Source organism: Diuraphis noxia, unplaced genomic scaffold (assembly GCF_037042655.1).
Source record: "Diuraphis noxia isolate RWA-SAM2 unplaced genomic scaffold, SU_Dnox_SAM2 contig0003, whole genome shotgun sequence".
NCBI lineage: Eukaryota > Metazoa > Arthropoda > Insecta > Hemiptera > Aphididae > Diuraphis > Diuraphis noxia.
The window spans coordinates 74025651-74041485 of NW_028301713.1; the positions used below are offsets into that span (position 1 = coordinate 74025651).

The 15835-nt window shown below is 28.8% G+C and overlaps 1 protein-coding gene across 4 annotated transcripts; it reads left to right on the forward strand.

Annotated features, from left to right (window-relative positions):
• Nucleotides 1-221: 221 nt before the first annotated feature.
• On the forward strand, nucleotides 222-14894 carry KaiR1D (Kainate-type ionotropic glutamate receptor subunit 1D). 4 transcript variants are annotated; one of them, XM_089223578.1, is made up of 19 exons: nucleotides 224-465; nucleotides 4845-5000; nucleotides 5117-5301; nucleotides 5486-5649; nucleotides 6359-6500; nucleotides 6771-6881; nucleotides 9244-9267; nucleotides 9365-9517; nucleotides 9647-9865; nucleotides 10292-10498; nucleotides 10958-11042; nucleotides 11619-11757; nucleotides 12415-12552; nucleotides 12827-12967; nucleotides 13218-13416; nucleotides 13482-13713; nucleotides 13809-13924; nucleotides 13988-14143; nucleotides 14217-14894. In XM_089223578.1, exons 1-19 carry the CDS (start codon nucleotides 390-392, stop codon nucleotides 14247-14249), a joined length of 2676 nt encoding a protein of 891 aa, XP_089079704.1. In that variant the 5' UTR covers nucleotides 224-389; the 3' UTR covers nucleotides 14250-14894. The 4 variants fall into 4 exon arrangements, 3 of the variants coding, with proteins under 3 accessions (XP_089079704.1, XP_089079706.1, XP_089079705.1); XR_016190941.1 differs by lacking the exon at nucleotides 14217-14894 and having other exon boundaries at nucleotides 222-465; nucleotides 13793-13924; XM_089223580.1 differs by lacking the exon at nucleotides 12827-12967.
• The last annotated feature ends 941 nt before the right edge of the window (nucleotides 14895-15835 follow it).

Below are 15835 nucleotides of genomic sequence, written 5' to 3' on the forward strand. Positions count from 1 at the left end.
ACTTGTCGTCGCAGCATCCGCTGCAGAAGTGGAGTGGGCGTGCGGTTGGGGTTGGTTACGTTTTCAAAAAGTAATAAAACGGAAGAAAAATTAAAAAGGAAACCATAGCAGCGGCGGCGGCGGCGACCTCAGCGCACAGCCTCCGGTCGTGCCCGATCATATTACGACCCGGCGCGCATGTGGGTTGTGGGGCCCCAAAACGAACGATGCGAGAAACGGAATTTCTTTTTCGCCATTCAGTGGACCACTCGACGGGCACTTGTCCGGTGGTCGTGGATTCGCGTATGTAGACACACACACACATATAATATATATGATATGTTTTATGCTCTGTAGAGCGATATTTTGTATTTAATCACTCGGTCGCCGTCCAAACACGGCCGAAAAATATGAAGTTGAAAATCGTCATTTGGATTATTCACCTTGCGAGCCGAGTATCCGCTCTACCCGATACGATCAGAATCGGTAAGCGCAGAGCATATCATACAATTTATTGTGAAACATTATTATAGATGCTTTTTCCTATAACACGTATCAATAAATTTAACTTGTTACACTATCACTATTTCAGAAAACATTAACGTTTTTGAAATTGTGTCTTTTATATAATTTTAATCCGCCACAATACAACATTTACAAATCTAATATTTTCATCGTTATAATTTTTTTTTTATTGAGTTTTTAATATTTTGAACAACAACGTATATTTACTAATAATAATTAGTAGTATAATAAATTACTATTATACTAATAATTTTTATACGGAGTATTTAGATCTATCAAAATCAAATTTCGGACAATAAATTCATTTATGAGTTATAAGATTTTATAAGTTTAGATGTTTAGAGTAGTGCTGGAAAAACATTTCGCAGAGCAAGTACCCCTGTATTAGTGTATTACTCTACTCCACTCATCAAATCTTTAAGTACTTATAATTTGTAAACTAGATATTCGTTCAAAATTCAATTTTTATACATCAAAGTATAGGTACTTCAAAAACTTTTCTGATTTGGAATAGTGAATTAAAAATGCAATTATGTACCTATACATAATTTCTGCATGCTTTTATCTTAAACTATATTTTTACTATAATCATTTAAGTATCGGGATTGTATATGTTTTAAGGTTTTATGAATAGCTATTGTCAGGAAAAAAATATTCGGTTATCTTAGTTCTCGAAAAATGTTTTTTTTTTGTACTGATCAACTAGATGTTTAAATAAAACAATATAATACATAACACTATCAGTGGTGGTTATAAGTAGTTTTATTGTTACCTGTGGGGAAATATTGTAAAGGGAAAACCAACACCTATACCAAAGAAAAACATTAAACTTGCTTAGGTCACATTACACGTTCAATACAATGATTGAACTTGAAACTAAAATATTATAATTTGAACTATAAAAAGCGGGTAAGTGTATGTTGCTCAGTTGTACAGTATAGTTTACTGTAATGGATGATATTAAATTTGAATTCAGTGATATAATATCATTATTCATTATATACGAAAATCAATTCTGAGCGGAAACAGTCAGTCGGTCTAGGATATTTTATACAATTATACAATTATATTAGTTATATTGTTTTTATTTCAAAAAAAATGTATGCATCTATAAAGTGAATTTCGAATTGATCAAATCAGAATCATCATGTACCCGATTCACTCAGTCATCCATAGTATATATACAATGTATTGTTAACTATTAATATAAGTCATTGATGACATTAACTATTAAAATTAGATTATAAAGTATAGGTACTCAAGATATTTTGATTATTTAGTTGTAATTTCATCCAAATTTGAATTTTAAATAACTATAAAATAAAACTGTGTTTGTATAGTTTTAAGATTTTGTTTACTGCAGAATTAATTACTTACGTAGAACTTTGCCTTACATTTTCGATCCTTAGCTATAAGTGTGAAACGTTTTATAAATTTTTAACAACTAAAGAATTTGTAAATTTTCAATTAAATACATTTTGCTAAATTTGAACTTTAAATGGCTATAAAAAAAAAACGTGCTTATGTATGTTTAACATTTTGTAACTGCCTCTATTAAACAACTATTTCTCAATACTCAAAATTATCAGCCCCAAACATAAATTTTTTTAATATTATAATCAATTACGTGTCAAAGTTTTATAAATTTTACTTTCGGGAAACCAATCTCATTGATCAAAAGCTATGTAACTTTAACTGGAAAGTTGAATGAGTTGTTATGATTAAGTACTAAGTAGTAACATGCAGCGAATTTAGAAGGCTGGATAACATGTTAGTATAATATATATATATATATATATATATAATTATACATTCCTAAAAAATTAAAAATGCAAGCCACTAGCTGAGGAATAGTTGTCTGAACAGTTATCCTATTATAGTAAGTCATTATCTAATTTATTAAAAAATGTGTTAGTAATTTGTTATTAATTGAAAATTGGTTTTTAGTAATCATAAATAAATGCATTTTTTTTATCTGATAAATTTTATCGGATGGCTGTACGGGCAGCTTGTGAAGTTCCTTTTTCTTTGAAATGGTTTTAAAAAATAAACAACTGTTTTTTAATTAAACGCTTTTTAGTTTTTTGATGTATTATTAAATTTAATTTTTAAGACATTTACAAGTTGTATGAATCTATCAGGTAATGTTGAGGAACCAATTTCACTGACATGCAGAATAGGTATATATTTTTGAATACATTTAGCGAATTGGGTCTTGATTTCAAAATATTTACCACAAAAGATTACAAGTAATAGTTTTATATTAGAATATAATATAATTATAATAATTAAATGTAAGATTTATATAAACGAATTTTAGGCTTTGTCGTCATGGCATTATCATTTTGTTCAAAAATAACAATAATTATAATTATTAAAAATTTTTGTTAAACATGTAACTAACATTATAGTATGATGGCATCCTAATGATGAATATGTAAAAATATATTTATTTCAAATAAAGTATAAGCAAATTTGAAATTAGTGTAACCGAGAATGTCGTAGATACATGAAAATTTCACCAGTTATTTAGATTGGCATTTTCTTTACATGATTAAATTTCGAAATATTTTGACTTTTTTTTAGATATTTAATGAAAACTGAAATTTTAAATTTTTGTGAAAAACTTTTTTTGAAGTGTCGATAAAATTTTTTTGGCCCTATAAAAAAACTTGAAAATTTAATACACAGTTCCTCATAAGTTATTCTTATACTGATAAAAAAATTATAAGAATACATAAATACAATTTTTTTAAATTATTATTGAAGTTCAAATATTGACTAAAATTCGTCAAAACCATGAATATTTTTTTTGTGTCTGTCATCACGTTTTGGGGTAGTAAAAGTGCTTCAATTTTCGACTTCAGTACCTTATTCGATCAGAAAGTGAATCTAGTTGGTACTTTGGGGGTCAAAAATAATTCTTAATATTTTTCTATATAATCGGGATAAACAAACTAAAAGTTAAGGGAAAACAGGAAATTTTACGTACAATCAGTTTTCGACAAAATCGATTTTGATTTTTGATGTAACTTTAAAACAAATGTCGATTGTTACATGCAATTTTCACCGAATGTTTATATAAGTATATTCTGTCTACTATAAAATTTTCAAAAATTTTTGATTTAAGTTGAACTATTCATAAGTCTATGCAATTTTCGATCATTATTAGTTTTTTTAAATTAAAATCGATAAAAATTTATTTTTTGAGTAGAAAATTTTGAAAATTTAATACAAGGCTCTCAACATATTATTACAATAGCAGTTGAAAAATAAAAGAAATTCATAGTCACAATTTTATAAGCAATCAAATTTTGAATTTTGACAAAATACGTAAACATCACAAAAATTCGCAAATTGTTTTAAGCTAGAAATTCATGAAAAATTTTATTTTTAAATCTAAGATTTGAAAATTTAATACAAGATTCCTTACAAATTTGTCAATCTTTATCAAAAAAAAAAAAAAAATGTCCACCGGAAATTCAAATTAAATTTTTATTAGCATTTGAATTTCAAATATTGATAAAAAAAACGTCAAAACCATGAATATTTGCGAATTATTTTGTTGTTCAAAATTCATAATATTGTTTGTATTTATATTTAAGGACTAAGGTTATAAAATTTAACACTATAAGCTTTCCATAAGTTTTGCTTCAAATAGCTATAGAGAAAATTTGAAGCGTCATTATAGGAAAAATGTTTTGAGCGTTTGAGTTTTAAATTTTTATGAAATCGCGTAATGATAACGATTTATCCTCAAACCAGGTATATGTATATCTATGATGATATAAGGTATTATGAATTATGATAACTACATGCAATGTTTTTGGAAAAATTGATTAACCATGCCTTATGCAAAATGCGTCCAATTTATTGAAAAATAAAATATTTGTTTCAAAATAGAATGTATGACAATATTTAAATAAAGTATATTATCCTAGACTGAAAAATCTTCTCCGTTCAGAATCGTTTTTCGTATACAATGATACCTATCTTTGCATTCAAATTTAACCTACCCTAGTCAGAGGTCCACCCCACCCCCTAATGTACAGCAGAGCGACATCCACTTACCCGCTTTTTTTTTAAATTGTACCTATTTTAATCATTTTGTTTAATAGTTCAAACTTAGTGTAATAGATATTTTCACAATTTTTATAGTGAACTTAAAAAACAAAATACAAAACACCTATTGTTTAATATTTATACGTGTAAAGTTGATTGTAATCATTACTTTTAAAATATTTTTATTCTATAGATCTAAATGTTAAAAGTATTCGGTCAATATCGTAATACAATCTGTGAGTAATATTAAATAATTATCTATTATTTTCAATTTTCAGGGGGTTTGTTTCATCCAAATGACATTAACCAAGAAAACGTGTTCAAACATGCCATCTACGATGTCAACGCCAATCGGCACATACTTAGTAGGTCAAACCTCTCGGGCCAGCTAGAAAAAGTATCACCGCAAGACAGTTTCCATGCTTCCAAAAGAGGTTATATACCTGTCATTGATATAATATTATACATATACATGAATTAAAGATATTATAAAAAATGCATTTGCTCAACATCACTGTTTTTTTTTTTTTTTTAATCCAATTCGTTGTAGTGTGCAGTTTACTCCGGCTTGGCGTCGCCGCAGTTTTCGGGCCGCAGTCCGCTCAGATATCCAGTCACGTCCAGTCCATTTGCGACACAATGGAAATACCACATTTGGAAACGCGATGGGACTACAAGCTGCGGCGCGAGAGTTGCTTGGTCAATCTGTATCCGCATCCGACCGTATTGTCCAAGGTAACGTGTATATTATATATAATATCATAATATATCGTTATTATTGTATGTATATGGCATATTTATATTATGATTTATTGTACGAACGAATCATCATAATATCATTTATAAATGTATAATGTTAAATAATATCATGTATGGTTCACAACATTTATTTCGACACATTACGCCTTGTCATATATAGGCGTACTTGGATTTGGTGAAAAAATGGGGTTGGAAGTCGTTCACAATAATATACGAGAGCAACGAAGGTCTGGTTAGGCTGCAAGAACTGTTGAAAGCCAGGAACGGCGCACTTTCGGCGTATCCGATCACGATCCGCCAGTTGGGCTCCGGCCGAGATCACAGGTGAACATTTTAAAAGCCAAAGACGTATTTAGGTGTGAGAGTGAAGATGAAAGGGCATGGTCTTAGGTGTTACATTCTTAAAGAGTCTTTTGTTTCAAATGTAATTGTTAAAATAAATTATAAATATTAACTAATAATAGGTATAACTGTATATAATATTATTCTTTTAGAAAACACATTAGTCATTAGTTATTATTCATATTACCTACAATACTAAGTCTAAGGAGGATCTATATGTGCCATTTTTTGGAAAATCTAATATCAATGTATTGCACATTATAACGACATCTGTATATTATAGATAGGCATATTAATTTAATGTTAAGTAGTAGTCAGTATACTTAAATATTAACAAAATAGACTGATGATTCGCCATGCATAGTCATTCATAAAATGCTTGTGAACAAATAAATACAATAGTTATATTTTTTTCGAAATATTTCCATATCTAATGAGTAATGAGCAAAGACCAATTTTTTTATTTATAACAATTTAATTTTGATTTTAATCAAAAAAATTAATGCGGGAAAGTGAAAATGTTAGATTTATTTTCATACAAGTTTTTTGTTTGTACACCCTGTGTCATTTGATGTTTATATATTGTATAATATCGTTCCTTCCCGTGTTCCGGCCGGTTATATATGTTTATTATATATATATACTGAATCGAATATTGATTGAAAAAATGAATGATTCTGTTTACGCGCAGGCCACTGTTGAAGCAGATAAAAAATTCGGCAGAATCGCACGTCATACTAGACTGTTCCACCGAAAAAATATATGACGTGTTGAAACAAGCACAACAAATTGGAATGATGAGCGACTATCACAGCTATCTGATCACGTCGCTGGTGAATTTACCTGTCTATATAATAAACAGGATGATTTTTTTTTTATCGTGAACCAAGAAAAATCTTAGAAAATACAAGGGTTTTTAAACTTTTATTTTTGGAAACAAATACTGATAAGATATTATGTAAAATAGTATTTATCTTCTGTAGCTTTTAGAAAATTCCTTGTAAAAATTTCTTACAATATTACTGGGTTTGCGATACAAAAATAATTACCTATTCTGTATTTAATGTACGCTGTGTATTATAGCTATAATTTTGAATTTTTAGGATCTTCATACGATCGATCTGGACGAATTTAAATACGGCGGTACAAACATCACAGGTTTCCGGTTAGTCAATCCCGATACACCAGTAGTGCAAAAAGTGCTGAAACAATGGGTGAGTCCACTGCTTTGTCGTTTTATCGTTTAACATAATATAATATAAACTAGGCATTAATATTTACTTATCACCTTTATATCCGAATATTGTAGTATTTTGTCGAAATAATAAATGAAACGATTTAACCCACTCCCTATATATAAAAGTATATATTATAATCCATGTTATTACTATGTATGACGTATGCATATTAAGAACAATCAAAATATTAAGTTTTTATTTTTATGACTTATCGACTAATATAACTTGAAAATATGTATACCTAGAACAATAGCTAATAATAAATTAATTGGTTCTGTTAATTGATTAATTCCTATTTTGTATTCATTTACACATTTTCCAAATTGGTAACCGAATCATTTTTATAGTTTTTGCTTGACATTTTTAAATTTGAAGTTAAAGTTAAGATTTAATTTTTTCGAAGAAATTATTCACAATATAAAATCACATATACATTCCATACAAATTAACTATACAATGAATAGATATATATATAATTCATATAATACGATTACATCGTATAGTATTATTAATCATTATATTATATTTGAATACAAACTGATTGGTATATTAATAATTAATACTGTTTCTGTAATATTTCTAGAACTTATGAAAAAAAACATTTCTTTTGATTGTATTATTTTGAAAATGGTGTAGATAATTATAAAATTGACAGCATTGAAGCATATTTAGGACGAAATTATACCGCAATAATTATGGGATTTTTTTGATATACCCAATAAATATTTTCGCATCTGTGTTCTCAAAAGTGAAATCGTTTGGAATCGAATTAAACCCACTCGTGTTCATCTATAAACACGATAAATATAATAATTATTAAAAATGATTTTATTACTAAAAGAAAAGTATTTAGAGTTACAAAATATTGCAGTGTAATAATATTTTTATAGGTACATAAGTACATTGTATTATTGTCGTATAAATAATATTATAAGATATCATAATATATTCATATGTGTTATATGTATAGGATTCCAGTGATAGTTTATAGTTATAATTTATATGTAGCTTTTGTTGCAAATTAAAACATATAGGTATTTATCTAGTCTCGAAAATATAATTACTTATGAAACCAAACATCGTATAGACTATAGGGTTTACCGTAAATACATATTTTTTTATATTATCCGATATATTCAGCAAAAAAAAAAAAAAAAAAAACAACCCGGGAAAAGAAACATAATATTATAATTTGTGAAGTATTTTTCATTTTATACAATAATATAGTTCGATATTGTGTGTTCTGCCATATGGCACCATCATGGACTGACGAAGTTTTACACACGCGTATAATATATAACATATAATATTGATGTATTGGTACTTTTACAGTCAATTGCGTTGAATTAATTGCTTTCATTAATGAACCACTTCCATCATAACCGAATGCTCGCCATTATTCATTAATAATAATAATAATAATAATAATAATAATAATATTAATTTTACGATTAAGTACATTTAACGGTTTGTTTATAACTTTATATTACGATAGTTACTTTATACATTGATATATACTGGATGAATCATTTAACATATTATAAGAACTTTAACATAATATTAACTTTATTGAAAATATTTTTTTTAACTTTTATAATGACAACCTGCTTTTCAATTTTTTATCCATAGCAGAATATTTTTTGCACTACTTCGATAAATAATAATTTTATTTTATACTTTTGAAATATTTTGACCTATAAGTATATTTAAATTTCAAAGTTTAGAATGTTTAGATAACTGGTGTGGACTATGGAGTGTGAAGTGTCAAAGTAGTAGATACTCCGCTTAGATTAGTAATAAATACTCATAACTAATAAATCACTTGTTTGAAATTTGAGTTTTTTTTGTATTATTTAGATATTCTCCGAAGAATATTCTGCTTCAGAATATGAAATTAAAGTTGCCATTCAAAAGAGTAAAAAATTTAAAAGTTATAATGGTGAAAAATTATAAAGTATATAAATTGTTGTACTTAATAATACTTAATATTATGTAAAAGAAATATTTAAAAAAAAATAAAGAGTATTTTCTAAAGTAATGAGTATCTAATCACAAATGAATCACTCCGTTTGTATCGTTATGTGTTTACACCGTATTATATTAAACATACTGTAATCATACAACGCGTTGACAATTGATTTTAAAATGAGGTAATTTTCTATAAAAGGCCGTCACTTTAGTTAATGGGTTTTTTGATTTACTCACGAGTAAAAATATTCACCAAAAATTACATTATTCGGAGAAAACCTATTTGCACATGGCACACAGTGCATATACCTAAATAAAGCATTCATATTCATCATATTATCATGTTTTTGATTCAACTATATTGTTGCAGGGAGAAAATTTCACCGTCATGTCGGTAAGAAAAATGAACGGTCGTTTATAAATGTGTATTATGCGTATTATGGCGTATTGCAATATTTATACCTTAAACGACATAACATTTGTCTGTTTAGACGGAAACTGCTTTAATTTACGACGCCGTCCATCTATTCGCCAGAGCACTCCACGACCTGGACAGCAGCCAAAAGATTGATATAAAACCATTGAGTTGCGACGCTTCTGATACATGGTCCCATGGATATAGTTTAATAAATTATATGAAAATAGTAATGCCAAAAATACGAAATATTATGTACAATATTTCATGATCGTCGCCGAGTACCTAATAAATAATATGTGTACCTACGTTTGTTTCATGTTTTATCATTTTGTCGTCGTATCCGCCATACTTATAGGTAGAAATAAGTGGTCTGACCGGCGTCATAAAGTTCGACAACCAAGGGTTTAGGACGGACTTTGAATTGGACGTGGTGGAAGTGAACAAAGAGGGGCTGTCTAAGATCGGCACTTGGAACTCCAGTCAAGGGATTAACTTCACGAGGTCTTTTGTCGAAGCGTATTCTAGTATCGTCGACAATCTGCACAATAAGACGTTGGTCGTCACTTTGATCCTGGCTAGTATTTTCATATGATATATATTATTATATAGTTTATATTAGGGATGACGTTTTTGATTTTATTCTCAAAATGTTTGAACGTAAACTTGAATCTTATTCAGACTTTTTTAAACTTTTATAAGTTTTTAGGATAGTAATAAAATATTGTTTATACTTAAAATAATACAAATCAATCTTCAATCAAACTCGATTATTTCTAACCTGATTGAGCGTTCCAATTATATATATAGACACAAATGATTACATTTTTCTGGAATTTCAATCTGTTATAACTTCTTAAAGTTCAAAGCAATGAAGAGTTCTAGAAATCTCTTTTAGTCCATAATTTTCATACTAATAATCATAACTTTTGCACAGAACGAACAAAGCTCACACATTATACATTTAACCGTTCTAACCGTTGATCATCTGTATATTTTGCAGAGTTCACCGTACACAATGCGCCGCGAATCCAGCCAAAAACTAGTGGGCAACGATCAATTTGAAGGATACGCAATCGATTTGATATACGAAATATCAAAATTGTTGGGCTTTAACTATACGTTGAAACTTGTGCCAGACGGCCGTTACGGTTCTTATAATGAGGACACCAAGGAATGGGACGGGATGATGGGAGAGCTTTTGCAACAGGTTTGTCTCGTCTGAATAATATTAAAAATGATCGATTTTACTGCGCAGTTATGATAATATTATATTTTACGTAATAATCATCCAGACGGGAGCTAGAAGTAGATATCACATATCAACTTATTTTATTAAAATATTATTGTTTTTATATTAGAGAGTTTCTGCACACAACACCTGTTAAAAACTCTGTTAACATTATTTACCAAAACGTGTTTTGTGTACATCTACTCCGAATATCGGTACGGTCATTCTTATATTTGATTATCGTAATCGGTTATTTTTAATAATTTAACGGGTATGGTAAATTAATTTATCGTGTAAATAATCGGTTAAAATATCATAGATTATAAAAATATTATTATTATTTTTAAAACTTTCTATTAGTATTTTATTTAAATATATAAAATATAATCAAATTAACATATATATATACCACAATTAGGTTCCTATAAAATGTTTCAGAGAGCGGATTTAGTGGTGGCTGATCTAACCATTACATACGACCGCGAACAAGCAGTCGATTTTACTATGCCATTTATGAACCTCGGTAAATGTTTTTTTTTGTACCTCAATAGCCAATGAACGACATCATATTATAATGTATAACGTTGTGCAGTAGCAGGTGTCTCCAAACTACTGACCGTGGACATGTTTTTTCTGTCTCGCTAAATGTAGTGAATTATCCAAAAATGAACAACCCATTCATATGGGCTTTTACATTCATTTTTTTTATTATTTAATTTATTTTAAACGTTTAATGAATTGATATTAAAAATTGTGAACTCATGGACCCCCACACGAACATGTTCAGTGGGACCCATTATTTTCTTGAAGAATAAATAAAAATAAAATAAAATATAAACATTTCGGCCATCTCGCTTATTTTTATGAATCATAATTTACATATTATTGTTTTACATTCAATGTTCAACATAAGTATAGTAATTTATTTTTAAGTACGTTTAAAATACTTTATAAACAATGTGTAATAATTATTACGTTTTGGCCTTTAAATTTTTCTATGACCCTCAAGTAAAAATGTTCGGAGACCGCTTGCAATTACCTCAACTATATCTGCATACACATGTTATTAATGAATATTTTATTCTTGGAACAATCGCAGGCATAAGCATTCTGTACCGGAAACCAATCAAACAACCACCGAACCTATTTTCGTTTTTGTCACCACTGTCGTTGGACGTGTGGATATACATGGCCACGGCGTATCTCGGCGTATCCGTTCTTCTCTACATATTAGCCAGGTATAATGCGTATACTTTAATCATCATTATTATAATTAACATCATCAGATTTCATTTCGGACTGGCGTTCTATAGATGCATAATAATAATCAGTGGCGTTGCTAGGATTTCTGAAGCGAAACATGGGGAGAAGGCAATAAAAACCTTACAAAATTAGCATTGCACCTGCATTACTTCAGACAAATTTCATACTTTATTATATGTCCTATAATTTATAATATTAAATAATATGTCTAACTGTAATTAATAAAAATTTTAACGGCTTAGTGTTTATATCCATTTATTACAAACAACTTTTACGTCTTAATCAGGTGCTTTTAAATTATAATATATTATTGTGTTCAAGCCAAAACTAAAACTCACATTCTTCTAGGATTTTTTTTTTTTGTATAAAAGTGGTCAGTATTTATTTTTCTATATTGTCAAATTCAGAAATACGCTGATAGGGAGGCCATGGTTTCTTTGCTCCCCCAACTCTTGGCTACGCCACTGACAGTAAAATAGTGTGTTACAAGTTTAAATGTCTATAACAATACAATTTAAATATTTATATCTTTTACTTAATGATATTTATATCTTTTACTTAATGGAACAAATATAATATTAGTCATAAATGTATAATTATAAAATGTGAAATGTGATTTTGATGGACAAAAGATTCACCCCTTACGAATGGTACAATCCCCATCCGTGTAACCCAGATCCGGATAATCTAGAAAATCAGTTCTCCCTCATGAACTGTATGTGGTTTGCGTTCGGGTCTTTGATGCAACAGGGCTGCGATATACTTCCCAAGTAAGAAAACTTCGAACGGAGTACCTATGTATATGATACATATAGATATATATTATATACTTAGATACTGCACTGTCACATATTTATTTTTATATTGCATTGGACGCATCGCTGTTAGCGTATAGGTAGAATTAGCAATCATAAACACCCGTTATTATTACCACACACTAAGTATATACATGGAGTATATAAGTATAACATCATGATACACGAATGACGACGAATCTATTATATTAAATAGCTCCTGTAGTGTGTTTGCACGTTTTGTGTTTAGGTTTAGTCCGTATGAATGGGAAAATCCACATCCTTGCAACTCCGAAGCTCCAGATGTTTTTGAAAACAAGTTTTCCTTGAACAATTCACTGTGGTTTACGATCGGCTCTCTGATGCAACAAGGATCTGATATGGCTCCTAAGTAAGTATTTTATGTTCGCATGCAAACGTACCCAGCTAGCTCCTTCGCCGTGGCTCAGAGGGCCGATCTCCACTGCATTTATCATTTTATTTTTTATGTTGTACATTAATTCTTTTCGTATTCACCTACATCCAGCAGCAGTAGTCTCCGACAAGCGTTTTTCGATTAATTATAAGTGCACGGCTTTTCGTTCGTCCAAAAAATTGATTATTATAACATTGTTTACACTCATCGTATCATTTAATCGCAGGGCCGTTTCCACCAGAATAGTGGCCGGCATGTGGTGGTTTTTTACGTTAATCATGATCTCGTCGTATACCGCTAACTTGGCGGCGTTTTTAACTGTGGAAAGAATGGACTCGCCGATCGAAAGCGCCGAAGACCTTGCTAAACAGACGAAAATAAAATACGGCGCACTTCGAGGTGGTTCGACTGCTGGATTTTTCAGAGTAATATTTTTCGTAACAAAAACATCGATTGACGATTTGTAATTTACCATATTGTTAATTTCAAGGACTCAAATTTCATTACTTACCAAAGGATGTGGTCGTTTATGGAATCGTCACGACCAAGTGTGTTCATGTCTTCTAACAACGAAGGCGTGGAAAGAGTTGTAAAAGGGAAAGGAAATTATGCGTTTTTAATGGAATCCACTAGTATTGAGTACGTGATCGAGAGAAATTGCGAGCTCACTCAAGTCGGAGGGCTTTTGGATTCAAAAGGTTACGGAATAGCGATGCCCCCGAGTGAGTATATTATATTGATCGGTTGTATAGGTACCTATGTCAGTCTATAAATAGTATAAATTAAAATTATTTATTTTAGTGTATTTGCTTGTTAGATTCTCCATATAGAACAGCGATTAGCGGGGCAGTGTTAAAACTTCAGGAAATCGGTAAACTACATAAACTAAAAACAAAATGGTGGAAAGAAAAAAGAGGCGGTGGAGCTTGTCGGGTAATTATATGAAAATATAAATGTTAGAACTTTTTATTAGAATTAAATTAAATCGTTTTCTAGGACGATACTTCTAAGTCCAATAGCGCAGCCAATGAATTGGGTCTGGCTAACGTGGGCGGCGTGTTCGTAGTACTAATGGGTGGAATGGGTGTAGCTTGTGTAGTTGCCGTGTTTGAATTCGTATGGAAGTCTAGAAAAATAGCAGTCGAAGAGAGGGTAAGAAATAATTAAACGATAAAAAAATAGGTATATGTACCTACCAATTGTAAAATTTTGTTTTTCGTTTCAGATCATTAAATACCATACGAAGTATAGAAAATGAGCAATAAAATCGTGTTAAGTTCTGGAATCTTAAATTCGACTATAATATTGCAACATCAATAAAACGTCAAACTATTAATGTTTATTAATTATAGTTGATCGATTTTTTTTTAAATATTTCAACGTATTTGTTATTATGATTTGAGCAATATTTATCTTAGACTAAAGCATATAATATTACATTGTACTCTTAATTAACACATTCGTATAGTAGTACATAATAATACACCAACAGTAGGATATTAATTTCAACTATAAAGGTATAAATAGTGGATATTGATAAAATCCTTGACGTTAAAATATGGCATTTTATTTTTATTGTTTTAAAAAAGTTTTTTTTATTCAATTTTTAAAATTTAAAATTTGACTATATTTTAAAAGTCTTATAATGTACAATTTACGGTTCTGTAATTCATTTCTATTAAAACGTTTTATATTGCAATGAATACATTCCAATTTTGTAACGCATATATTAATATACATATATAAAATATATATCTTATGTATATAATATATATAGTATCTAGGCTTTGAAATCCTGCGTTATTGTCGATTATGATTTATAATGTTATTGTATTTGTTATTTGTACTGAGTACTGTATACTCAAATATAATTATCAACAAAATAAAAAATAATAAAACTGTGTTTCTATTATTAATTGTTTCATTTGACTTAAATAAATCTCATCATAAGTGACTATAGTAATAGTTATATAATTATTGATGCTGAACGTTCCAAGTAGATATCAATTGTAATTCAATTGACAAACCAATACCTGTTGATAGATAAAAAATGAATATTTGGTAAGAATTTAAAGACTACAATTTTTCATTTCTTAGATAAAAAAAAAAAATCAAAATCGATTTAGTCAAAAATTGATTTATCATGTAAATGTCCGTATTTCCATAGACCATGGAATACACATGTATTTCTTGTTTTTAAGGATTACTTTTAAAATTAGGTATTTTACTTCGATTCTCCAGAACACCATCAAGATACAATTGCTACTAAAAATAATTTTATTTTTTATCAATTATCTATGTTTTAAATGTTTCAGTATAGCTTGTTAATATAAGTTGGATATCATATTTGTTTAAGATTGAAAATAATTTATCTTATTATTTTTTAAACAAGATTTATTACGTATATTATCCAGATTGTTATTTGTTAACCCAACCTTTGGTTAGTCTTTTTTTATAATTTCCTGATGGGCATCCATAATATGTAAAAAAAGTGTGATATGTATAAACCTAATAAAAAATGTTTAAGTATAGTTCGCTACCAACTGCTCTACTGAAATAATGTTAGTAGATATTTATAATTTAACTTTGTTATTTTTAAATTCCAGTTCCTCTTCAAATCGAAAAAATCTTTCACATTTTACTAAAAACTTTGTTTTTCAATAATATCAAAAGTAAATAATTGTAAACATAGTGAGATACATCAAAGCTTCTATTCAAAGTAGTACATTATCTGAAAAAATAACTTATATATTCATTTTGTCAATCATGTCAGATTTTAACTACATTTTTATAAAAATGTATGTTCAATGGAATTTTTTTTTTATTAGGTATAGGTTTATTTCA